Raw genomic sequence first — 27,063 nt, 5'->3', positions numbered from 1 at the left:
GACAAGCACTTGCAAAGCTTATGGAGGTTACTGATCTTGTTTACCACTACAGCTGAGAACTATTCAACCCCTTGAACAAGAAAGCCAACTGACACGTATCCAAGAATAAAAGGTGTATTTTAGTGTCAAGGGAGTAAACTGACAAACCTTTTCTCCTGGTTTTCCTCTTTCACCAATTTTGCCTGGTTTACCCTCCTGACCCTGGTAAAAGAAAATCGAACAGGGTTGTAAATGGACAAAAAGAGCTGTCTTTTCATAGGAATCGAATGAAATTTGGAGTTGGCTGCTGAGACACTCACCCTTACTCCCACCAGTCCAGGAGGGCCATGGGGTCCTTCCTTTCCTTTCAGACCGATTTCACCCCTGTCTCCTTTAGCTCCCTCTGGACCAGCATCCCCCTTTTCACCCTGAGTAGAATAGTAGTGGGAGTTACAACATACTGAACTATTTTGGTATAATCTTAGGCAAGGCTTTGGCCTGTTGCAGTTTTATACAATTGAATAAAATATTCACACTGGAAAAATTATGAATATATACACATATATATATACATATATATATATATATATATACATATATACACACATACATATATATATATATATATATATATATATATATACACATACACACATACATACATATATATATACACACACATACATTCTGAAGTAGCTGCACTTTCTACACTGACTGCATAGGCATGAGTAGTTTAGACAGAATGACACAAAAGCATGACTTATTTCTTGGGGAGACCCAATAGGCTGTAATTTGGAAATATTTCTAAGATGTAAAAAAAATAAAGAATGTCACAGTGACTTGACATTCTTTGAGCATCAGCTGTACATTTGATGCTACATAATCAGCACTGATCATGAGCAAAAAGGCTGTCCAACTGGAAATATGTCAATAAAAACACAAGACTGGACCAAAAAGGAGCAGAAGAAGAAGCATGTCTTACAGAAATCGTGAAGACAAGAGAAGACAAGATGAAAACCAGTGTGATGTTGTCCCACCTACTGAATATTCTAGTGAACTACACTCCAGCTCTAGCAGTAAAATGAGCACTTACCAGCACACTTCAAAACCATTTGAGACCCTTCAGCATGCTGATAGTGGAAAAATAATGTTTGTTTAGCTCTCTGTTGTAATTAATCTAAATTCCACAAGGAAATGTAGAAAATGTGTTTTTCAATCACAGCTGGTGCACTAGATGGCCATTTCTAATGATGATACGTGTCTCAAAAAAGTTCCTGGAAATAAAATACGATTTTTTCCCCCAAATAATTTCATTTAATTGATTTTAACGTAATCCTATTCTTGTACCTCGCCATCCTTCACAACACTGTTATACTCGTGTCTCTCAGCAGGCACCTCTCAACACACTGACAAACCTGTAATTCTTTCTTCCTTTAAGGTTTCGTTTTAGTTTTGAAGTGAAGTTAACTTCTCAGTAGCTTCTACTGTATTTCAAATCCTGTATCCAAAAACAGTTTTTTTCTACCTTGTTTCCTGGTCTTTCTTCTTAGCTTAGCCTTCCAGATACAACTCAATAGAGGTTAATTAATATACAAATATGGCTCCTGTCTGAATCAACTGATATTTCAGATATACAGCATAACAGACTCACTTTGGAAATGCGTATTCAATTTGCTACAGACTGCTGGAAGGAGACAATAATTGTTAAAATACTTGAACTGTTTGCTGAATTTCTATTTTAAATTTCACCAAGTAACACAACAATGAACCATGACAATACACTGATTCTCATTCCCCTAACAAATAACAGCACAAGCTGCAAATCGCTCTTGAGCTGCTGTTTTCCATCCAGGACCTGCACTGTGGCCAGCAACCACTCAAAGTAGTTTACTCTCCTGACTAACAGAAAACGTCCTGTACAGCACAGAGCTGAAACGACTCTCAGTTTGACTCTATTCTAATCCCCGCTGTTCAAGTGCGCTCACATTTTACCACCTTCTCTAAGCCAAAAGTTGTTTGTAGGGTCTCTGTCAGCCATACTTCCAGCAGTTTGGCACTGCTGAATCGGCAAGCTTTTTGTGCTTTCCATATTTTTCTTTTCTGTCACAATATTTGCCAGACATAAGAGCTCTTAAAATAGCCCTGCTATCTGTTTTCACTGAGCATCAACACAATACAGTTCCAACTGGACAAAGGCAATATCTCACAAACAATACTCCACTTGCTCCAATTACAATAAGCTGCTACAGTAAACAAGAAAGTTCACTGGGTTCACAGACATAAAGCTTCAGGAAAGAATTACACCGTGTTGAAGTTATTGATAACAATTTGATTACTGGCCAAAGTCTTGAAGCAATGTTTTTTCAATTTACTGTGGGCCTGTACAGTAAAAACACATAGTTTTATAAAGTGATAAATAAATCAACTGCTAAGTCACAACATGTTTTTTTTTATTTTTGAACTTGCCTTAGCTCCATCAGGTCCGCTTGTTCCAGCCTCCCCGTCAATGCCTGGCTCACCCTGATAGACAAATCATAAAAATATTATGGTTGTAATTAATAATTTTTTAGCGTTACATGGGCAGTAATCACAGGAAGGAAAAACAAATGTGCAGCAAGCCAATCATTGGCAAACTGTATTTGAGAAATGTGCCACTTTGTTTGCTCTGGGTTGCAAGTGACATGAATTTTTGAAGGTTTGCTCAAATAAAACCAGTGCACATTAACTAATTAAGACTTCACGCAGAGAAAACACAGGATACTCACTCTCTGGCCAATCAAACCCTGCTCCCCGATGTTGCCAGGTAGACCAATGGCACCCTGTTGGGAGAAGAAACATGATGGTTGCTTCCACCAAGGTTGTTTTTTTCAATAGTAGTCTCCCAGTGCTTCTCTACTTCCCTACTTCCCTACTAGTAACCGATAATCCTACATGCAATCTGACTTCTACTCCAGGTTTCCAATTTGCTAAAATTGTGGCACACTGTAACAGCCTGTCAGTCTAAGGGAGCATGCAGGAAAAGAGACACTGTCAGTTTCCAGGAGCTTGAAAGGGCACAGAGATCATTGTTGTGTGATTTGTGTTTACTCAGATTAAAGTATTATTTACCTGATAATAATTTCTCTACAAAATATAATGTTGTAAAAATCCTTAATAGGAGCTGCGCCCTCTCCCCAAACATAAGTACACATCGACCAGTCCAATGTGTTAGTAATCAATGAAAATATCAACAGCATAACGCCATCTTCACCTTCTCTCCAGGTTCACCGGGCAGTCCTCTCTCTCCAACCTTGCCCGGCGGCCCCTGTCCAAAACAGTCACAGCTTTTACTATTCAGTGCTAACATAAAAGTGAATTGGAGTCCTTACCCCAGCTGTGTGATCAAACTCACCCTTGGCCCCATATCCCCCAGTGGCCCAATAGTTCCTGGTGGCCCTGCCGGTCCCTGCGGAAAAAAGCAGAGGCATCAATAAAAAGGTTAAGAGTACTTTCTAATCTTGGACAAACACCTCTGAAAGTGACAGTAAAGGAGGAAAAATGTGAAAAGAAATAAGAACCAGGCAGAAAGTGTGGATTTGTGGAGATAAGTTAATCTGCAGGGCTAAGAGCCTTCAAAACACTGAGCCAAAGCTTCTGCAAGTGATGGAAACAGGCCTGCTGTTATAGAGACACATTCAGGCTACAATAAAGCTGCCTCTCCAGGAAAGAGATGGTGTAAATCAAATTGTCTCAGACTCACAACTTCTCTGCTTGTGTCTGTGAGACTTGGGTAGAATGAGAGAAAGAGGATTAGGTTGTTCGGGCCTTTCTGACCCTCATATGGGTTTCTAGGAAGCACTGAATAAAAGGTGTCAAAGTGGAAATTCAGAGTTTATATGCAAGACAAAAGGTGCACAGTAGCTGCTGGAGAGCAGCAGGTCATTAATGAGACACTACTGTGTCTGCTATATCCTCTTGAAGAGATACTGAAACTGTAACAATTTACATAATTGAACCAGATGGAGTTAGAAAACAGAAAAAAACCCTCACCAGACAGTATGCTTTAACAGTAATAACAGCACTGAATCTCAAATATAGATCCAAAATAGGGTTCATTCATGTCAGCAAATAATTAACTCACTGCCTCTCCTGCAATTCCTTTGGCTCCAGGAGGTCCCGAGGGTCCTTGAACACCCTGAAAATAATATAGCCGTTTATAACACACACACACACACACACACTACTAGTATTCATACACATGTTGAAATGCTACAACACCCACTAGAGTAACACAAGCCTCTCTGATCCACCACTGTTTCCCAAAATGAGTCCACCCCAAAAATCAAGACTGACCTAAAAGAGACCTCTGTTAGCCCCAATCACTTACTGGAAATCCCTTAGGCCCAGCTTCACCTGGCTCGCCCAGCTTTCCCTGTAGCAAAATAACACAAATGAGAAGATAAGTTCTACTCTAATAGTTGTTGTTTGTTGTTACACCATGTTAAACTCATGGGGGGTTAAATAGGCACAGTCAGCATGAGGCTAGGGCTTAATTCACTTTCTTGTGTGTTCTTGTATCCTCCTTTAGGTTTTACATAATAACAAGTCACGATTCCCATGTAAAAGAAAACTTGGATAATTAAATGTCGGGCTGCAAGTAATGATTTTTCTGTAAATTACTGTCTAGTCTTCAAATTTGAAAAAAAAAGTGAAAAGAGAAGAAAAATAGTGAAAAAGAACAAGCACAAGATGCCCATGGTTGTATTTTCAAATTATATGTTTTCAAAATCCTTTTTTTTTTTGTCCTACCAGCAGAGTGGAACTGGAGACACTGGAGGGAGTGAACTTAATGACTTAAAACAATCAGTGGTAAAAAGTAACCAAACACATTTACTCAAATACTGTATTAAAATACTTGTATTTGCCTATTCTATGCATCGTTATACTTCTACCACACTACATTTCAGAGCAAAATATAGTAATTTTAACTCTATAATAGTTACTAGTTAGGTTTTACAGTAAGATATATGATCTTACATAATTATGAGATTAAACTTTCTAATAGTATTGATAACATTAGCTCCACCTTAATCAGCAACAGTTTTCTGCATAACACTACTTTTAATACTTTCAGTACATTTTGGTGATACTTATACTACTTCAGTAAGATTTAAATGTAGGATTTAACATGTAGTAGACTTTAGCATTGTTATATTGCTACTTTTACTAAAGTCAATTATTAACATACTTTACATAGTAAAGAAGCCCAGGTTTCCTTACCATCTCCCCAGGTAGGCCCAGTTTTCCTGGTGGACCATCAGGGCCCTGCAAAGAAAACATCCAACTCAGTTAACTCAGCTTTCTGAAATCCCCTAGAGTTAAAATGTTCCCGACTGCCAAGCATTACCAGCACCATCAATATTTTAGAACTCTTTGATTTAAGGTTCTGTTGTTAGATTTGTAGTTAACAAAGAGTGTCCTCTAAAGATTCTTTAGATGTTAAAAATAGCTAATAATTACAGTCTGCTGAACAAAGCTCCTTGTAAAACTTCTCATGACTTTTTTTTCCTCTGTTATAGAAACTTGAGACATTTTGTTTACTCTTGCTTTCCGTGGGACAGATTAGATGTGCGTAGTTAGGAAGTTGAAGGCCAGACTTTGCTCTAAGGCATTTTGGCATGTGAAGTAACATCATCAATAAAGAGCCACAAACTTCAACTTAATCTGAGACTCTATAAATGTTTTACCAACCCTCAACTTTGACTTTCTGACCGTGTGCTCACCTTTATTCCAGTGGACCCTTTTTCCCCCACTGGGCCATCAGGACCCCTCAGACCCTGTACAAAGAAACAGAAGTTGTCACTGATTAATAGCTTTGGAATATTTGGCCTTTAACAGGCCTGAGGCACATGTTGTCTGACATATTAAGTCAATGAATTAGGGCACTTAATCTCCATTTTTGTCATCCCTATTTAGTGGAGCCTGGGAGGCAGTTCCCCTTCATTTTATTGTGCACTGTGGTTTAGCCCACACTGGAGAGACACCACCAAAGATTGTGGTGATTTTGCAAATACTTGGCATCTGCGGATTAGCTCCAAAGCATGCCCAATCCACACTTTGTAGACTTTGTCCCCATCTTTCCACGATCACACACAGTGGTACCGCCTGCACACTGGGGTTATTGTAAAGAAGCCTTGGGAAAAGGTCACAAATCCTGTAGCTGATTCATCCTTGCTATTAAAATTGAATCAAACTATTCAATGTCGTTAAAGGACTGACTGTCTTTTGCTGCTTTTTCATGTAAGCATCTTATATAAAAGTGATCAGAGTATAATACAGCTCCTACTTATGAGGCACAGTGGTACTAGGGGAAGTTATTGTGACTTGTTTTAGAAAATAATCTTGAAAAGCATAATGATTACAGCTGAAACTGTGTGGGAAAATCTTAAATCATCTCAATCCATTGGCTTCATTTTTTTGGAGGGGAAAGCAATATTGACTGTATGACTTATTTAGATCGACAGGGTTTACAGTGCAGACATTTACCATCCATCCCTTACTCTATGATTAGTTTTTCAGATCCATTCAACCCGAACAGGCACATTAGCTGGAAGCTCGCTGATTTTCTTTTAAAGTGCACCAATTTTAGGGCTTTTTACTTAAGACAAAACCCCTGGTGGTAATGACTTGCTTATACATCAGAGAAATACATCACGTCAAGATTGAAAAGCTGCTTAAATTCAGTTTGGATGGGAGCATAGGAGATTCTGTTTTTAAACAAAATGTAATGACAGGCTGACACGATGCTCAAGTATGATTAAACCCCCTAGAAGTAAAATGTAATAACTTAAGATGTGAGAGCAAACAAAAGTAAAGTGACAAGATTGGATACAGCCTACAAATAGCTGTCACTACTTTTCTTGGAATCCTGTGATTCACAAATGGCTATCACTCCTTTTAAGGACTACACACAGACCGCATTTTTAAAATGTGTGTGCGTCAGAATAAAGCCATTATCTTCTTTTTTGGAGGTAATATCACAATTCTGAATACAAAACATTGGCCACAGGAAAAGGTTGTTACTGATTTTTTCCCCTGTTCTTGATGACTGGGAATGACTTCAGACAGTGTAATAAGGAGACTGGTGTTTAATTGTACTGGTCTTAATTCTATATTCCAAAGCCTTGATGTAATTTTCAGCAATTATAGTTATTAAATATTACATTTATGACTGCTTGTGATATCAAGGGAGCCGTGTAAAACCAATCCACAGAATGAAATGCCTTAATTATACCACTTATTCATGTTAGATCAATTATTAATTTCAGTCCAATGATCCTACTGTGCAACCAAGGGCTATTTTCCCAAAGTAGAAAACTCAATTATGGAAAAGCCAGCGAACACTGGAATTATCCTGAGTTCATGGCAGACAAGGCAACACACATAAATTTCCATGTACAGGAACTCCACAGTGTTTTACTGTATGTAGCAAGTTGTTGGGAATATGTCCTTTAATCTTAGAATTCACATGCTTTACTAATAATACAAATTCAGATTCAACTTGTTATTTCTATGTAGAGATATACAGTGCTTTATGTTTCTTAAAGGTGTTTTCTTTGTTGCCAAGACCATGAACATCTCCAAAAAATGTCATGGCAATCCAGATATCAACTGGTTGCTGACACATTTCAGTCTGGACCAGCAGTGGAGCAACAGACACAACTACATTTCCATCTCTAGAGCTATGATGCATATCCATGCATTGGGTATAGACTGAACTGTTGTGTCATAGTATTTGGTAACTAACAGAAGTTACGTTTCACCTAATGGTTACATAACCTTATAACAGAACTTAGTTACTTACCCTCCTGCCTTTGGGTCCTCTAATGCCAATGGATCCCCGTGAACCAGGAGGCCCCTGAATGTGTGTAAAAAATATTCTTTGAGTTTGACTTTGAAAATATGGAAACTAAGATACAAGGTCTCATTCTTATTTTTGCTAACAGTGGAAAGTTGAAACCACATACATTTAGAAGTGCCATAGACTACAATATCTTTTTTTCTAACCAACCTATGTTAACAGAACTCAGCAGCTCAGTTTACACTGAGACATCACTGTTGGGTGTGTCACCTTATGGGTGGAAACAGCAGTAAAACACTGCATTTCAGCCTGGTGTTTGAGACAAGGTCAAGTTATGTAGACCACACAATGTCTGACTGTGCAGCCTCTGCTTTACATTCAGTGCACATAAAGCTATGAATATAACAGTTAACTTACTGGGATCCCTTGTGATCCAGGTAGCCCCGTGTCTCCAGGTATTCCAGTGTGACCCTGATGGATACAACATTATTTAAATCATATACATAGGATTTAAATGAAATTAGCTACCAGATTTCTGACAAAACTAGATGGTTCTATTTTATCTGCCTATCAGATGATCACTTAAATCAGTCTCTCCAAACATATCACACCCCCAACCCTTACGTATGTAGAATGAATGCCCCCTGGTACGAGAGACAGGGTCCAGACTTACTCCTTACCATCGGGCCCGATTCACCTGGCGGCCCAGGGGCACCTGTTTTCCCTCGATCCCCCTGAGGAACCACAGACAACGATTAGAGAAACATCACAAGTAGGGCAGCAACTAATAATTATTTAAATGGTCATTTCATCTGTCTGACACTTTTGAGTAATTGATTAAGCGTTCACTCTACAAAATATAAAAAAATACAATGAGCTTCAAATTGCTGGTTTTGTCTGAGAAAAACTGCAAATCTGCACATTTGACAAGCTGGTAGCAGCAAGTGTTTGACATTTTTGCTTTGATAAATGACTATCGATTCTGTCGATGTTGGACAACAAATTGTGATACTAGCAACAGGTGACAAATTGAAAGCATACTAACCTTTTCTCCAGCAATGCCCATCTCACCAACAGGCCCGACAAAACCAGGCAGGCCCTGAAGGAGAGAAAACATGCTGTCTTAAATGTCTCTTATTTCTATTGAAGTTAGGCTGCACTGCTTTGAGACTCCAACAAAACAGACACACACAGAGACACACTGTGAGCATCAGACAGAAATCAGTAGAGAGAGGGAGAAAAGCCTTTACCCTCTCGCCAAGCTTTCCGACCTCGCCAGTTATCCCGGTCTCGCCCTACAGCAAAGCAGACAATTAGCATATCACAAACTTATTCATGCCTTTCGTTTTTAGTTGAAATCAGTTGAAATGTGCTTAGAGGCCCGTTCCCCTGTGGTAACGGGGAATTAACATCTAATTTACACATATTCATATGATATATTATCATAAAAGAAAGCCGGGGAGAGAATGTTCAGTTAAGGATGACAGTGTTTCGGTGGTGGATGTGTGACTATTAGGTCTGACCTTGAGTCCATCTGGGCCTGTCAGTCCAGGGAATCCCTGCCTCCCAGGCCTGCCCTGAACAGAAAGCAAAAATGACATGGAGAAGTGTATTGCAGCTCCACACAACAAACAATAAACTCTCTATCTCCTGTAAAAAGGTGCAGTCGGTGAGTCTGCTGTCTCTCGAGAGGCCGTGGCACGAAACAAACCAACAACTGATGCCAAAACAAAAACATCCCTTTAAGAAAGTTAATGATCCATGAAACAAAGAGGCGTTTGCAGCATCAAAGGCTTCTTATTACTCACACAAGTCATTGGGTCATTTGTGTTTGTTTTCAGTAATCACTTGTGGGTTACACTTTTGGGAGATGGCAGCCTGTTGTCAGCTATTGCAAAAAGAAAGAGTTTCATTGGAGAAGTCTTCTCTATTGTTTACCCTGGGATGACTCCAAACAAACACCTTTTTTAGAACAAGATAGTTATTGTGGACTTGCAGTTCTAAGCAATCCTATTTGTCTCTTGTCTCTAAAGTCATAAGTTTCTAAAGGCCTCTTTATTCATTATATTCTATCTTCAGATACTAATAAATGAGAATATTTATCTATGTATGGTGGATATGTTTGAAAAACAAACAACAAATAGCAGTTATTTTATAGTGTCCCTCGATTTAAGAACTTTAATTGCACATTTGACCTCCCAGATAGATAGCGATACAATGATTTATTGTCAGGATTTAGGTTAAAATGTTCCTCTTCCTGTGCATTCATCATACAATGAATCAATCATCTGATAAAACTATACATTTTTGTTTGACATTTAAAAGACCATTGCTTTTGTTTATGAGTGTGAGTGATTTTTTACGATAGAAAAGAGCATAGCAATTTGCTGACCAATCTGGTAATATGAGTATACAGTGTCCAATAGGAAGTCTTTCAAAACAGCGTTAGAACAATAGAGACATCAGTCAGCCAAAGGACTTGCTGTCCATAACGGGTCATAGTTAGTGCTCTGAAGTTAAATTTAGGCAGAAACACATGGTGCACTTGTGCGTAGCAAGTACTGTGGTGTTGTGTGTGGGTCCTAAAAGATAACTGTGTTATTGTATTTTCTGACTGGTCTTGAGTTGCAGGGCTTCACCAATCAGCACTCACCTCGAGTCCAGCAGGTCCAGGTGGCCCAACTGGTCCCTCATCACCCTGACAAAAAAGAAATGTCACAAAAGGTAAGGAGGAGACAAATCACTTTCATATTTTATTTATTTTCAAAATATGTTAAGTCAACCCAACCTGAAGTCCGGGTGTTCCTCTTGGACCTGGCAAACCTCTTGTCCCTTGCTTTCCCTATGGATGAAACACTGAGTGTGAACTTTCATTTCATTTCTGCTCACTGACAATTCATATCTAAAGAGGTAATGTCACTCTACTAACCTTGGGTCCTTCGGGGCCGTTTTGTCCTGGTGGGCCAATGTCACCTGGAAAGCCCTGAGGAGATAACAATAAGTGAACCACACTCTTCATCACCACACAATAGCATCATTTATGCATACAACATTTTTATCAACATAGTCAATGGTAGACTAACATAAATATACAGCATCTAGTCAAAATATAACACTTTAAATGTTATCTGTCCTACCTCTGGGCCGGGAGGACCAGGTAAACCAAGAGGGCCCCTTTCACCAGGTTGGCCCTAAAAAATGTAACAAAGGGTGTTGACATACCATAAGCCAAAATTCACAAAATGCTATCTTACCAAAACGAACTAATGCTTTGCTGCTCCATCTGTACCCTTGCAGGGTAAAAGCACTGTACCTTTGAACATGATACATTTTTGTTCCTTCTTTACTGTACCTCTAAAAACAGCTGAAGCTGGAGTGACATGCCATTTTGGTTTTAACCTTTAATTATTCAGGGAAGGTTCTCTTTTGCAGGAACGCCCTGTGATCAGTGACGCTGTAATATTTTCCTGTACCCTAAGCTTGTTAAAAGTACAATTATGTATTTCTGTCAGCCATAATTTTGTACCTTTAAAAATTAAAGAAATGTCCACAGTTATCATCTTGATGACCTTTTTCGTACCTTACAGGGTATGTACCTTTGTGTACAGAAATGTGTACAGTGTTCATAATGTCAAATCAACCATTAGGTAAGATTGTGTGTGAGAAAGAAAGAGTAGGAACATTCTGATACATCATGTAGCAGGTCAAGCAAGCAAAAGAGTGGGTTTTCCATGCTATAGTCTCAAACCAGATCAGAGAACACTGAAAATATTAAGGTTAGTTAATACGAGTGCCAACTTTGGTGGATTAATGTTAAAGCTAAGGCCGCACATGCACTGGGAATTTGCGGGTGCATTGCTCTTTGAGGGGTTGTTTATGCCACAGCTTGATTAGCATACATTTCTTAGACCAAAGTCCTCCTACAGGCAGTGCCTGAAGTTTGCTTTTGTATACATTTGAAGATTTCCATCAACTTTTCATCAGGAGCACCAGCATTTTTTTCCTGAGTACAGACTTAAGAACAAACCACTATGCTTTCAGAACTAAATTCTTATATGAAGCAGCTGAAGAAAATAGTATGGAATCGTCTTCAATTCTTTCAACTTGTAGGAAGCTGTCTACTCACAGCATACTCTGCGCTCCATTAGATAGACAGTACTTTATTTATTTAGCAGTTAGGCATGAAAAGAAAACACATAATATAGTAGTTAGTATAATCTCTGTGAGAAGTAGTTCTATGGAGTGTAGAGATAAACTGTGCTATCACTAATCACAGATTAACAGTGCAATTTAATCACAGAGATCCCAACTCTGCCTATTAAGAGAATCATGTTTTATTATTAATGATAGTTTAGAAAATACCTGTGGTCCAGGTTTTCCGCGAGGACCTGGCAACCCAGGGGAGCCAAAGACACCCTGTAACATAAAGGTCAGCTCAGTGTAAAGAAGATGTAGGTCAAATGTAAAAAAACAAAAATTAAAAAAAATACACCAACTACATCTCTATAGCAGGAATGAAATAATTGTAAATGGACTGCACTTCTACAGAGAGCAGAACAAGGTGCTTTTCAGTAAGTCTCATCAACCCATGCACACAAACACACTGATGGTGGCACAGATTTTATACAAGGCACTGGTCTAATCATCGGGTGCAATCTGGAGTTCAGTGTCTTGATAAAAAGGACACTTGTACATGCAGATAGGATAAGCCAGGTATTAAACTACCAATCGTATTATTTATGGATGATCTGCTGTACCAGCGCATCCAGACATACACCTACCTTGTCCCCTTGGAATCCACACTCCCCTGGCTCTCCTGATAAGCCAACATCCCCCTGAGAATACACAATGAAACATAAAATAAATAAATAATCCGAATGTTAGTAAAAAATGATTCAATCAACATGCACCACAGAAGTGCTGGGTAACACAAGTCGTACATTATAGCTTTTCGCTATCTGTTAGCTGTGTCAGGAGTCTGAGATAAAATTTTATGATTTGTCACGTCTAAGATTTTTGTAAACAAAAAGTTAGTAGTCTGGGAAAGACATATGCAGATCACCTTATCACCTTTCAGTCCTGGTTCCCCTGGGTTTCCAGGTACTCCCTTGCAAGCAAAAAAGAAAACATGATTATTGAGTAGTCCTGGGATTTCCCTGTTCACTAGGGTTTCCATATTCAAGCTGTAAAATAATTGACTCCCAACACCAACCTTGTGGTCAAAGTGAGCTGAACCACTACTTGAAGACAATCACGAAAATGTAGCTTATTCATATTCTATCCATATCAAAACCACACGGAAACATAACTAAAAAAAATGCATAATTTACCTTGAGTCCTGGTGGTCCAGGTAAGCCCATAATGCCAACAGGGCCCATGTCTCCCTGCAAACAACACATGAAAAACAAATAGTTAGAACACTTTCCAGACAAATCCCTTAAATTATTTTCAAATTCATTCATCCCAGTTTGTCTGTGGCTATATTTACTGCTACTAGTACCATAATAGACCTTTTTCACAGCAGCTTTTTTGACATGAAAAAGTGGGTAAACACCGGTGTTACGAATGATACTAACTAAAGCTCCATTCATTTGGTGTAGCAGAGGCTTTGTACAATAGCAGCACACTGACTCTGATTGCCTTGAATAATTAGTAGAATTGGTTACACCTGTGTATCCTACTAGTTCATGTCAAACTAGGTGCTGTGAACAAGGTTTTTCTTACTTTAAGAAATGTTTTTTCAATTAACAATGGATGCTAGCTTTCGGCAAGGTTTTTGATACTCCGTGCTTTGAACAAATTTTGGTCGGTACCAAATAAAGGTTTAAATCCAGGACAGGTGCTCACAATACACAACAAACATGTCATTTCTGAGTTGACTATCTCAACAGAAAGATGGGGAAGAGATGTACAAGGATATCAAGTACGGATTCAGAATCAAACTATTATTAAATAGCACTGCAGCAACTGTATAAGCCACACAATCTAAAATGATAAAAATCAGTGAGAAGGACACAACAACACTCACAATAAGACCAGGGACTCCACATGGGCCAGGAGCTCCCAGTTCACCCTAAGGGGACAAAGAAAGAGAGATAAAGAAAAGATGTAACACAAGCACAGATCAGACAGAGATACAGAGCTGATACACATAAAAGCATACAGTATGATTCTATATTTTGTTTGTTTAGTGTTTTCCTCCACTGATAGCCTGAGTAATGTGTTTCTCCACTCATTTGAGCAGAGTGAGGGAGCACTTGGCACTTGACACACAGAGAGGCTTGTTGTCTAAATGATCTACCCCGCAGCCACATGCCATGCCTACATCCTCTCCAAGCTACAAATCCAATGGAGAGATGGATGACACACAGCCCAGTGTGGCCTTCCTGTCGCCTCCTCTATTTCTGTATGAATGAAAGGAGATGAATTCAGCCAAATGGAACATCCCCCCTCTTCCCTCTGGAGGCAGAGGAAATGAGGCCTGGAAGAGGCTCTCAGAGGTCAGCCAATCACAATCTAACACTGACCCTGTCTATCATGAGCAGTGAGGGTCAAATAAAAAAGGAGTAGAGGCAACTGAAACTGCTGATGTTGCCCTTAGCCCATCAGAATGGATTATGAGTGAGTTACTGGCATGGATTTGCCTCAAAGTCAGTCTTGAGCGGGAATAAAATGTTCTTTCTGTAAAACAATATGCAAATAAGCTCCAACTCTGAAATAGCGCACTAGTCCAACTGGACAGATACAAAAGAAAGTCAAGTGATGTAGTAGCATCTGTTTTTATTGTGTTTTGCATCTGCCTTCAGGAGTCTATTTTGCATTTCTTGTAAAGCATATTGTACTGAAACTGTTATATGAAATGTGCTATGTTAATTCTGAAATATGGTGAAATCTAAGTTAGGTGTTGAGTTGTAATGGTGTAATGACTTCAGGGCAGCACAAGATGAACTGCACAATACTAAAAGGGAGTAAAGCATGCATTTGTCTACATCAGTTCACTTACTGGGTTCCCATCAGGGCCAGGAGGTCCCCTCTCGCCAAAGTCACCAGGAAACCCCTGAGCACACAAAGAAACAGGATAGTCATGTAACCAGATGGGGTAGTGAGCGCTCAGGCTGTCAAAATGCCCATTTTGATGTAGAATTTATTGATATATCATATGGTTTGTCAATTAAGTTATCACACCAAACACAGGGGATCAACAAAATCATGTCAGTTTTCACACATCAGAAATTCTCCTCAAGGGGCTTTACAGTCTGCACAGCATACAACACCCTCTATCCTTATATCCCCAAAGTGTTTCCCAAAACAGAAGTTTGCAGAGTAAAGCCAACCAAATCCCATCAAATGCGCTCCATTCCTGGGAGACCGGCAGGAAATTCCACGGCTGAGTGTTTCCGAGCGACTGAGTGTCTGTGTGTGCATGCACTGGCAGGGAGCACTCAGCAGCCCACGAATCAAACCCCGAGGACTTGCCTAAATGGCTGAATAAAGCTGCTTGGCCAAGGAATTGCTGACTGCGTTCTTTTTTTTGCTTGGTGCTCGTAATTCCATTATAGAGGCTGAACAAGAGACATGATGCAGCCACGAGGCCACACGCTCAACGTGCGCTTGTCAATGTGCCAAGGTCAACATGCTACCGACGGCACTTCACGGCTCAGTACTCGCCTACAGACGGCGAGAGCTATGGTTAGGCAAATGATAAACGGCAGCATAGAAGCGACACATCTTGTTCTCTGACAACAAACGTAGAGGAAAAGATCTAATGGAAGCATGAAGACCTCAAGAGATGGCAGAGATAGCATCGTTTATGCGGCAGACTGCTGAATTAGAACATTAGGCAAATGTGAATAAAAGTAATAAGCAGTAATTGGTGCAACATGAAGCCCACAGGAAATGTGGAAAAATTTGCCTTTTTCCAAAAATGCCAATAACTGACTTGGTTTGATCAGAAACATATGCAAGTCTTTGTTCACATATTGACAACAACTTTCAGGGAGGTTGGCAAGACCCTTTTAATTATGTGATCTGTCCAAGATGTCCTGCCAGTCTGCTATGTGCCAATTATAACATTCAATAGATAAAAAACAACTTTCCTACTTTCAATCAGTGAGGGAAACACGGGAGGAGGGGGAGCTGTTAAACACCATAAAATGCACATAGTCTCAGAATTAGCTTTTTTGTGGCCTTGGTTGTTTGAGGCTTTGGGACGTGTGAATCACATGCATCTCTGTTGGATCAAACATGCCCTCTCTTGTGTCTCTTTCCAGATTTTGTTAAACTGAGTTACTGCTGACTCAGGACAGAAAAAAAAACCTCTTGCATAAAGTGACTGACCTCACTTTTCACCACAGAGGAAGAGAAATAGCTTGCTCATGACTTGGCAATTATGAGCATATTTTCCAGCCTCAGTGTATGTCACTGACGGTTGCTGCATAATAATATAGAAAAAAAACGTGTATAACCAGACTAGGCCTGGGAAAATATCAGATTTACACAAGTGGTTGTGTGCAATTTTAGTATTTTCCATGTAAGCCAGGAAGGATGGGAAATTTACTTCCAGGCGCCAATGACGATAGACTTCCCTGAGACTCCAGAGAGCCAAACCCACAACTGACACATCACATTATCATATCAGTCTAATGTAAAACATGCACAGTAATAAGCACACAGTATAACCTACAATGTTTCCTAATCAACTTCAGCCAGAAAAACATAATCATACAAGATTTATAGATGAGGAGTCGATGGTTTTAATATAAGGCTAGTCATTTCATATTTTAAAAAGGGAAATGACTGAGGATTTGAATGTAATCTGCTGACAAATGAACGTTTGTATTTCTAATACATTTAGTTACACTGTTTATGGTGCATATTTCTCCCCTGTATGACAGCCCCTATAGTAATCCCTAGCATCTCTGTGCCAGTGTGGAAGTTACCACAACTTTTCTTCGCAGATTTACGACTAAAGCTAGGAGGGACTTCACACTCGAACTAGAGCCTATGACAGAGTAATGGTCATTTAATACACTTTAAAGTAGCTCTGCACTACAGTAAGAGTCCATAGATCAAAATAAAACATCCTCACTTTCACCAGGCTGCATTAAAAATGTTCTCTGAGAAGTATGTTGAGAGAAAACTTTACCGGCCTACCCATCTTGCCCTTCTTCCCATGAACGCCAGGAATTCCCTGGAAACAGGAAAGAAAATAGAGAGTTGTGAGACAGAGAGAGAAAAATGGATATGGAGTTAAAGGAGAGACAAAAGTACATAATGTAATAACATCTAATTGGATTATAAGACTAAAAGTATTTAACCACACTAGCAGACAACATAAAACATAAAACAAACATGTTGGATGGAGTAAAAATTGAGAAACAAATTTAGGACATCAGCTTGTCAAGTTCAGGTTATACACTGTGGCTCAACTTTCATCAGTCTAAACCGTACTTTGTTGTCTTTTGAGCTGCGTGCTACATTAACATGCAAATTTTCTAATATTCAATATGAAACCTGTAGTGGGAAAATGCATTCAGGGATAAGGTTCTGAGAACGTGAAGCAAACTGTATTGTGTTGTGTTATTCTATTGTCTTTACAGGTAATTTACAGTAAAATACTTTTCCTTCATGCATGTTCATCCTCATGTATACACACTCTGGTTGTCTCACCCTAACCGTAGCATGTTAGCTTCCTGTCAGCATTAAAGCACAGCTGAGGCTGACAGAATATAATTCTGTTTTGATATACTGCAGTGGAGGTTCATGGGAATTTTAGTCTCGGCTGGGTCGGTATCCAGACAGCAGAGAGGTGTGGGATGTAGGTTGTCTTTGCCCCCAGGCTTGATCCAATACAGCATAAGGGAGCTTGCGCTACTTTGGGCTTATAATAGTGATTTGGTGAAGTGTGCCTGCAGTGTTTCAAGAATGAAATCTTTTTCTATTTCATCGTCATATAATGCAACCCAGTAGGCATTTACTGTCCCAGCCTCTAATACTCACTCTCTCGCCATCAGGACCAGGAAGGCCAAAAAGCCCAGGGATGCCAATGTGACCCTAGAGAGATAAATAAAAGACGGAGTGGAGGAACAGATGTGGCAAAATAAATGGAAAAGTAAAAGAAGGTGGACGAGGGTGCACAATGAGACAGAGCGGAGAGGGTGGACATTGTGAAGAACTGTTAGATGTCAACAACACTAACACGTCTAAAAATCTTGACAAAGACTTCAGCTGTGATACTTTGATCCGTTACACCACCGCAGGCTTCACAGGCCGCTGTTTTTTTGTTTTTTACAGTGGAGTGGTCTTGAAGAGCCAAGCCTTGAGGCAAGTGTATATGCCCATGGACTGCATGGTGCTGGCTTCCACGATGTAGTCCAAGGGCACATACCCTCACATCAGGCATCTCTGAAGATCTCTCTGTCTAAAGCTGCTCAGTGGAAGAGGAGAAAAAAAAGTGGCAAAAAAGGGCAGAAACAGAAATTACAATGACATTTAAGGAAGCTAACATCTGAATACATTATGATTATGCTTGGCAGAAGAGCAATATAGTTTTATGGTATTTGGCTAATATTAAATAGAAGAGCAAGCAGGAAAATGATTTAAAGAGAGCCAGAGTTCATTGCTCCTATAGCACTTTTAATATACTAACACCATCTGTCATTATCATCATACAGTTAACAGGGGCAGACAAGTGTCGTTTATGACACTGGCCTTTTCGTGTACCCAGACTCGTTAGGTAACTCATTTAGCAGGCATTTCACAGGTCGTTTAAGAAAGTGAAAGTTCAGAAGCTTTAATATGCAGAGAAGAGTCATGCTTCTCTCCCCTGTGGCCTTCAGTAGAAGCTGAGCGTGCTAGACAGGAACATAAAAAACAAGTAAACACAGAAAGTCCTTCTGAGGGATATACAGTATTTACTTTCAAAACACCTTTTTATTACCAGAGATCAAGCATAATGCCTTAAAAGAGTTTACATTTAATGAAACAAATCCGTGCCAAAGCTGTTATTTTTCCAACATCAACTTACCCTGACTCCTTTTGGCCCCATTTTCCCTACAGGCCCGGGTAAACCCTAAATGTAATAGATGAAAAAACATTTCTGCGGTTAGAGCTTCATTTGTGTCGCTGTGAAAGAACATTTTTTTTTTTTTAAAACTCTCAGTACTCGACGATAAGCATCAACTTTTGCATCCTTTATTTAAAATTCTAATTAGCCTCTTGGCTGGCGTTAATACTTATGCAGCATCAATTTCTCAGAGACGCTGCCAGCAAATCCATCGGTGCAGAAAATCTCCCCCTGCAACTATAAAGATCAACTCTCAGCTCAGGAGAACTCCCCACAGCCAAGTGCGACGCCTTGACATAACCAACAGCCCTAGTGATTCACAGCCCACAGATGGTAGGGGGTGCTAAAGCCTAATCCATCACACGCCACTAAGTGTCTATAGGGATCAAAGTTCAGACACAGTAAGTGCGCTAAAGAACAGAGGCAAACACAGAGACCCGTGCTTGAACTCTACGTTATCGTAAACATTCAGGAAGCGCAGGAGAGCGAATCGTTGTCCAGCTGTTTGAGGAGTTTAAATTAGCTTAAAGCTAAGAGGAAACAGATTTTTAAATGTAGAGAAAACCCTAATGCTCCCCAGCTTTGACTTCTTAAGTTAAACACTATTCCTAGAAGTGGGGCAAGGAATGACGCTCACAGTTTGGAAGGACAGAGGAAGCTTATTTGTACCCTGGGAGCTGTGGCATTAGTCACACTTTTATTACCTTTTCTTCCTTCAGAGTAGTGCTCACTATGGAAACCTTTTGACGTTTATTTCCTCGCTAGACCATTCGCCCCTGAAATTCCACCACAGGTACTTCTCAACAGCTTTCAGCAGTTTGCCTCTCATTCTGAGGCCTTTTTTCATTTTCACTGAGCTGCTACAAACTTTTTATTTGGATTAACCAATTTAGGTTCTTTGAGACTAAAATGCCAATGGCTGAGATTTTTTTGCCAGCATCCAAAATCTTGACCAAAAACAGGGTCAGTGTTTCCCTTAGAATTCCAGTTTTATTCATCATTCTGACAGTAAGCAAATATCACTAGCTCAAATCTGATTTATTAAAACAGAGAAAATATTTCAAAAAGATGAATTCAAAGAAGAGATGATATCCTACCCTCTATTTATTGTTTTATCTCTCTTTATGTGTGAATGTGTATCTCTGTTTCTGTGTGTGTGGCCCTGCACAACCAGCACCGCAACACTAGATTTACTGCACCTGCCTGCCAGGATAGCCTTTGGCCCCAGGGCTTCCATCATCTCCCCGGTCACCCTGCGGAGAGAAAGACCAAAGAGAAATCAGCACTGGAGGAGGGCGAGAGACTAAAAGAGGGAAAAGGAAGGAAGAAACCAGTGAAGTATTGTGGGAGGGAAGCTGCGCTCTGCAGAAAAAATAATGTATTTTATGCACACATGGTTTCTGTTGGGGCCTCGCTGATTACAATAATAAGACGCTTAGAAAAATAGATAATAAAAATTTTAAACAAGCATTGTATTTATGAAGCAATAAAGAACAGTCTATTGGTCCTATAGAGGAATTTAAATCTCTTAGCTTTACAATAAAGACCTTTGTTTAGTTGAGTCAGTGTTGCCTAAGGAAAGAGGCGCCACTGTAGACATTGCCACTCTAACTATTCAATTAATCCGACAGTAAGTGCCATTACAATGCGGTCGAACCACATGCTGTTAAGACTACTGTGAGCGCAGTTTTGCCTTAATATGTTTATCCTCTTCAACAGTACAGTAAAATACATGAGTCATTCCTTCCTTGTGGTGAGACCAAACCAAATGCATCCCTCTAAAGGAATGTTTAATTTAATTCTAAATGTATGGGAAGAGTAAAACGGGATTAGTTAGTGAAGGCAGAAATTACAGGCTGTTTGATCAGTATACTGGAAGCTGACCGCATTCATTATACTCTGTTTACAATTATGATTCTGTATTTTCAGTTTCCTTGGAAAAAACAAATAATTAATGTGTTACGAAAGATGAAAATGTTAATGTATTATTAAAAATGATATAAGAAATCTTGTACATGGCCACAGAGAAACAGTAGTTATAGAAGCAGTTGTAAAAGTTGTAGTAATAATGGAAGCACTGATATAATATTAGATAGATAGATAGATAGATAGATAGATAGATAGATAGATAGATAGATAGATAGATAGATAGATAGATAGATAGATAGATAGATAGATAGATAGATAGATAGATAGATAGATAGATAGATAGATACTTTATTTATCCCGAGGGAAATTCAAGTATTGAACAGCAGGATGGTTATTATTGCAACATAATCACAGAGAAGTAAAAATCAAAAGGTACCTTGTCTTTTGTTGTTGTTGTTTTTTAAAAAGCAAGTACATGTTTGGTTCCTATCTTATGTTCTAGCAGTACAAGGACATACAAGTATATGCATGAGCACACAGGTGATGCTGGTCACACTCCTGCTGACTGCAGAGGGTGATAATCCAAATGTTATTTATATATATTATATATATATATATATATATATATATAATATTTAGGATTTCTGAAGGCACATGGGTGGAGGCGCATAGTCCACACATTTCACACTCAGAATTTAGACTATGAAATAAAATGACAGAGGGTAAATACAGTGCACTAAATAGTTAATAGGGGTGATTTCAGACACACGTTAAATGCAGGTTTGATTCATTTTTTAATCAATTCATGAGGAAAAAAACGCATTGAGCAACTTTGGAGAGAAACAGTGAAAGTAAGCATCAGGTCTGTTTTACATCCTGTATATACTTATAAGTTATAAGTAGTGAGTTCAACCAAGTTAATCGGGAGTGTCTTCATTAACCGAGAAGAAATGTTTTTCTGGCACAAGGTGTCGCCAGTTATCTTCACTGGATTAGAAAACAATCAATTTGACTTCACTAACAAAAATAACAAGCCTCAGAATGCATTAACGGGCCAATCATAACTCACTGTCCTGCAAGCTCAACCATTTGCTGTTTGAGCCATTTTCCATACAAAATAGTGCAACATCTCTAGAGAGAACTCGAGGACACGGAAAGCTTTTTTCTGTTTTTTTTTCGTTGTGACACAGCACATTCTTCTCAAAGATAGTACACAGGATTTAGGCTCAGGAAGAAGGGAGAGGGAGGAGGAGGAGGAGGAGGAGGAGAAGGAGAAGGAGGAGGGATGACCTGGGGGTGTCCAAACTATTTAGCCCACTTGAACTTGTGCCAAAAAATCACTCCTTCTCTATTCCCGCCAAGATTCCAGAACACCTCATGTCTAATGTCTCGTCTCTCTAACTGTAATCCCCCACCACCCCCACGCGTCTTTTTAAACGTCCCAATGTGTTTGTATTAATATTTTCTCTCTGTCATTCTTTCCCTCCCTTTCTCCTGTTTTGAAACTATAAATGGAAAGACATGCTGGTGTCTGATGGGAACTGTCTCTGTGGACTCTTGGCTCTTCTTTTCAAAGAGTAAACATACATTGATATACAGCTAACACACGGCGCAGCCATCAGACAGACAAACAGCATGCAGTGGAATTTAGTCAGCACGATAACACTTCAAAGAAATGGAGGAGGGATTGTGTCAGAGGAACCAGAGGAATCAAGTTTTGGTTGTTTTCAGCTGTTCAGAAAATCCTCTTTGATTGTTTTTAACTGCAATGATAATATTCACACTTACACTGTTGAATGATTTTTTAAAAGGGGCAATTATGCAGCTCACATCAGAGTTTACTGTATGCACTTTCAAAATTGCATAAATTGCACAAAAAGCCCTTTCCCGTCATACTTAATGACCTTTAGGTCAATTACTGATGTGTTTACTACTGACTGGCCCAAAAGGGAGTGACATTACAACTTGGTGGTAGAGAGATAAATGTATGTATTAAACTGTGATTAGGGAGAAATAAAGTACTCACAGGTTCACCCGGGAGACCAGAAGGACCAGGATGACCTTTTTGTCCCTGTTGATAGAGAAACAAATTCGTTAGAATTTTGCACATACAACAATAAGTCAAAGTGAAAACACTATGGCATTTTATCTTATTTAAATTCTGATCACAAAGCCACAGAGAAGTGCAATGCAAAATGATGAACCTTAGAGAAAGAGATTATGTTGGGTAGAATAGCTTAAGTCAATGGTCAAATTTAATCTAATTTCTGTTGTTAGAAAGTTCATCACCTTGTGTTCAAGAGCATCTCCATCAACACCGCAGGGGCTGAAATTATGTTGAACGATTTTCCAATTGCCTTAGAGAGGACTTGACTTTGTTTCCTTATAAAAGGTTCAATAAAACAACTTAATAAAGACCTGGAAGGTTTAGCTTAAAAGGGTTCACAACAAAGACAAAGTTAATAGCTGTGAAACTAATAGACCACTTATCAGCAGAATTGGCTGGTTAACCCTAAATTAAACACTTCTTTACGATTTCTACCCAAGAACAATGCAGTTTTTATTTATTATGTCAGCACAGCTGCTTGGCCATGAGTTAGTCTAATCATTGCCACCACTACACTCTTACAAAACAATTCAAAACAATCTTGTGCTAATTAAACCAGTAAACCAATTAGACAGGAACAAGTTAAACCCAAAAGGGCAATTACTGGTCACCTTAATGCCCCGTGGTCTCAAATGAGCATGCCAGCTGGTTACAAAATGTATTCATCTTTTCACAGTCGAGGCCTACGAGAGTGCAGATAGAGTCATGTGTCATCTCAGAAGGGAAGAACACGTCTATCCCCTCAAGTGTGAAGTCATTAGCCACCAGCTGCGTTGGGCTGCCGGCAGCAGAACAAGTAAACCGCTGGCGTCCAGAGGCTGATGTAAAAACATTTGTATCGGTGTAAACAAACAAGTCACCATCAAGAGACCGATACCAAGCACTATCAAGCCTGCAGCCACAGTGTGTATACATGAGGATTAAAATCTCCTTCTGCAGACGTCCTGCGAGACATTTGGTGCTATTGATGTAAAGCAGGGCTCAACTTTAAAAGGCTACTTCATTGAGTTTATGCAGGCCCAGGTGACAATGATGAGGACAAGGAATGCAACTAAATTTAAGAATTTTTATCAAAACTGGGCTAATTGTGGTGCTGATATTCGGTTTGTACTTTCATGTGAAAAAATAATCAGGAGGTATCTTTTTTTTATATTTGGCAGAAAGTCTCTGAAACATCATTCAGGACGCAGTGTGACTCTACCACATGCCATTTTGGAAAACACATGTATTCACTTTCTTGCTGCAAGTTAGATGAGAAGATTGATACCACTCAGATGTCTGTCTGTTAAATATGAAGCTACAGCCAGGAGATGGGTTAGCTTAGCTTGGCACAAAGACAGGAAACTTAGGGAAACAGCTAGCCTGACTTTGGCTAAAGCTTAAAAAAATCCACACATTTCTACCATTGTCACTATTAAGTTATATCTTCCATGCAAAAATGTAGAAAAGTTTGTTTCCCCTGTCTTTACACCTAAAGACATGGCCCCGGATGAGCACCTAAACAAAAAAAATACTGAGATTCTTCTATTTGGTACTGACTCATCCAACTCTGAAATTAGAAACACGCTAGGTCCATTACTACAAGTTTAATACTATGCAGTGTAGAAAAATATTGACGTTCTAATTGACAGCAACCTCTCATTGAATAGCCAAATCTGTCATATGGTCATGGTTTTACACTAAGGAACACCTATAAATTGTCATTCATTCTCACCTAGATTATTGTATTAAAGATATTAACTCCCTTTTCTCCAGCAAAAAGTCTCTCTCCTCCCTACAACTGATCCAAAATGCAGCTGCCAAGATTTTAACAGGTACCTGAAAACAAGAACACATAACACAGATCCTTTCATCTTTGCACAGGCTGCCAGTTTTAGAGTGGATTTAAAAATGTTCATTATCACTTTTAAAACCTGGAATGGCCCCAAGCTCTATCTCTGACCTTTTAACTCCCTATGTGCCCTCACAGGAACTGAGGTCCTCAAATGCTGCTCAAGGCCCCATCAGGGCCCCCGAGCTGTGGAACAGCCTTCCAGAGGAGATCAGGATGACTAATCACTTCATTTAAGTATCTTCTTAAATTGCAATTTTTTTAGTCTTGCCTGCCTGTTATTCTTCTATGGAACCTTTTTGTTAACTGTCGTTTTATTTTCATTTTTATTATTGCCTTATTTTATAGTGTTTATGCTTATTCTATATATGTTACTGACGGTGCTATGGTTCTTAGTGTTTAATTCCTATTGTTTTGTAGTTTTTACCCCGTAAAGCACTTTGTAAGCCAGATTTTGAAAGGGACTTTATAAATAAAATGTATTATTATTATTATTATTATTATTATTATTAAGGTAAGTGTATTTTGGCTGAAGCTTATTTATTTCTGAAAATGTCGACCAATTCCTTTAAACATGGGTTTGGTGCTCTTTAAACTGTTCAACATGCATTATGTTTCCCATTTATCAACTTCAATTTACATACACATACCATATATAGTATCTACTCAATGCTTAAAATCAATAAAATATTCAAACCTGGAACTTTGCACTCTTCAGATCAGAATTTAAAATGAGTTTTTGTAAGTTTGAAAATCGTTGGACTGCACAACATGAGTTAATAATGATGGACCCACCGGTGGGTCAGGCAGGGTTGAGAAGCTGAGGCAGAGTGAGACTGACATGCCTGAAGCTGTTAAATAAAATCATGCTGGCATGCTGAAGTCCCAGGTTGATAAAAAAAGGCCAATATTGGTCTTGTGTATCATCTTAACTCAGAGAAGTAAATTAATAGCATGCCATTGGAACATTTCAGAAAACATACCACAGCTATCTCATACACTCAGGCCTCTGACACCATCGTGATGCGAGAACTGATCATTAAAACATCAGCAGGAAGCTAAACTTATACATTCACTGAAGTATGTAACAGAGAAGAAAAACACTCATGAGTTGATCTTTAACAAATGGTCAGAGTTTGTTCCTCAGTCAAATAAAGAGTCTCTGCAAAGGCAGAAAGAAATAAACACACTCTGAAAGGCAACTATTATTTAAGATTCAAATTTTCTGTCACATCCCCTGCAGCTTTTGGACACAGAGTGAAGCCAGATGCCGGTCCATTAACCACAGTAATTCTATCAGATGCTGCTACAGTTCTGTTAAACCTGTTATTGATGGTTATTTGTCTATTTATCTACTGACAGACAGCAATGTGCTTCGAGTTGGAAATATCTTGACAGGATTTTTGGGAGTAGATGAGTTTCCTGCTGGAGCCAAAGCAATGCAGCCACGAAAAGACAAAAGAATGTGTCTGGGCCTTCCAGCAAGACCAATACAGCTGAGTACATTAAAAGTAGAGAAGTCTGTCCTGTGTACGTGTGTGCATGTGTATCTGCATGTGTATGGTATATGGGCAGCTTTCACAGTCCTGTAAATCCATTGTGTGACACAAAAATGGCGACAGATCACATTCTCAATTAATTCTCCCTTTCTGTGAAGAGCAAACTGTTTTAATTATTGTAACTCACACCAGATTAACCCTACAGGCAAAGCAGGAGCAGCAGCAGCAGCAACGGCAGCAGTGTCTCCCCTGCTTACAGAGAAAGTAACAGACTTTCCTTGGCAGACAAAAAATACACTGTGCTTTCCATAGATTTTTATTTTTATTATAAAACAAAAACGTATTCCCACCTGGCAAGCCTCACACTCCTTTCTTGGACAAATCACACTCAGCAAACAAAGGTATGTTTTTATACAAAGCTGTAGAGCAGGAAGGAAAAATCTTGAGGGCTGCACAGCTAATAAAAAGTTGAGCGGTATTCCAGCGTGCCATGATCGGAACTGGCTGTGTAAAAGACGCACTGGTCCAGAGCTGGAAATACTCCTCACAGTGTTTTGTTTTGACACACACACACGAGTCTCTTCTTACTTTACAGCACAGACCGCTGACTGACTCCCAGGCAACCTCCCCATTACATCTTTACACATTTCCCACAGTGAGAAAGGCTTTCTCTGGCAGTGGGCCAAAGACTGAGCACAAAACTCAGCGAAAAGGTTCCATAAAGCAGCAGCAGGTCATAGTTTTACTGGCTGGTCAGACAAGAGCAAAAGAGAGAGCGAACCTCGAGCTTCATCTGTGACAGATGATGGAATTTCAGCGTAATTTGAATACAAAAGTGCCCTGTAAGGACTTTTTGCTTTCCTGTGCCAGAGT

General features: G+C 39.3%; 1 protein-coding gene across 1 annotated transcript in view; it reads right to left on the bottom strand.

Annotated features, from left to right (window-relative positions):
• col27a1b (collagen, type XXVII, alpha 1b) overlaps positions 1-27,063 on the bottom strand; it is a 62,764-nt gene that overhangs the window by 13,575 nt on the left and 22,126 nt on the right. Inside the window, exons 8-38 of the mRNA XM_051422747.1 lie at positions 22,780-22,824; positions 20,084-20,137; positions 18,846-18,890; positions 17,819-17,872; positions 16,965-17,009; positions 14,823-14,876; positions 13,848-13,892; positions 13,150-13,203; positions 12,882-12,926; positions 12,601-12,654; positions 12,182-12,235; positions 10,957-11,010; positions 10,749-10,802; positions 10,608-10,661; positions 10,473-10,517; positions 9,343-9,396; positions 9,070-9,114; positions 8,865-8,918; positions 8,500-8,553; positions 8,237-8,290; positions 7,823-7,876; positions 5,742-5,795; positions 5,239-5,283; positions 4,346-4,390; positions 4,100-4,153; positions 3,371-3,424; positions 3,230-3,283; positions 2,745-2,798; positions 2,446-2,499; positions 300-407; positions 148-201 (exon numbers count right to left, since the gene is read on the bottom strand). Of these exons, the coding sequence (XP_051278707.1) occupies positions 148-201; positions 300-407; positions 2,446-2,499; positions 2,745-2,798; positions 3,230-3,283; positions 3,371-3,424; positions 4,100-4,153; positions 4,346-4,390; positions 5,239-5,283; positions 5,742-5,795; positions 7,823-7,876; positions 8,237-8,290; positions 8,500-8,553; positions 8,865-8,918; positions 9,070-9,114; positions 9,343-9,396; positions 10,473-10,517; positions 10,608-10,661; positions 10,749-10,802; positions 10,957-11,010; positions 12,182-12,235; positions 12,601-12,654; positions 12,882-12,926; positions 13,150-13,203; positions 13,848-13,892; positions 14,823-14,876; positions 16,965-17,009; positions 17,819-17,872; positions 18,846-18,890; positions 20,084-20,137; positions 22,780-22,824 (1,647 nt within the window). The remainder of the gene's footprint in view (positions 1-147; positions 202-299; positions 408-2,445; positions 2,500-2,744; positions 2,799-3,229; positions 3,284-3,370; positions 3,425-4,099; positions 4,154-4,345; positions 4,391-5,238; positions 5,284-5,741; positions 5,796-7,822; positions 7,877-8,236; positions 8,291-8,499; positions 8,554-8,864; positions 8,919-9,069; positions 9,115-9,342; positions 9,397-10,472; positions 10,518-10,607; positions 10,662-10,748; positions 10,803-10,956; positions 11,011-12,181; positions 12,236-12,600; positions 12,655-12,881; positions 12,927-13,149; positions 13,204-13,847; positions 13,893-14,822; positions 14,877-16,964; positions 17,010-17,818; positions 17,873-18,845; positions 18,891-20,083; positions 20,138-22,779; positions 22,825-27,063) is intronic.

Source organism: Dicentrarchus labrax, unplaced genomic scaffold (genome assembly GCF_905237075.1).
Source record: "Dicentrarchus labrax unplaced genomic scaffold, dlabrax2021, whole genome shotgun sequence".
NCBI lineage: Eukaryota > Metazoa > Chordata > Actinopteri > Moronidae > Dicentrarchus > Dicentrarchus labrax.
Note: the sequence above shows the minus strand (reverse complement) of the source record. Positions and strands in the feature narration are given on the sequence as shown.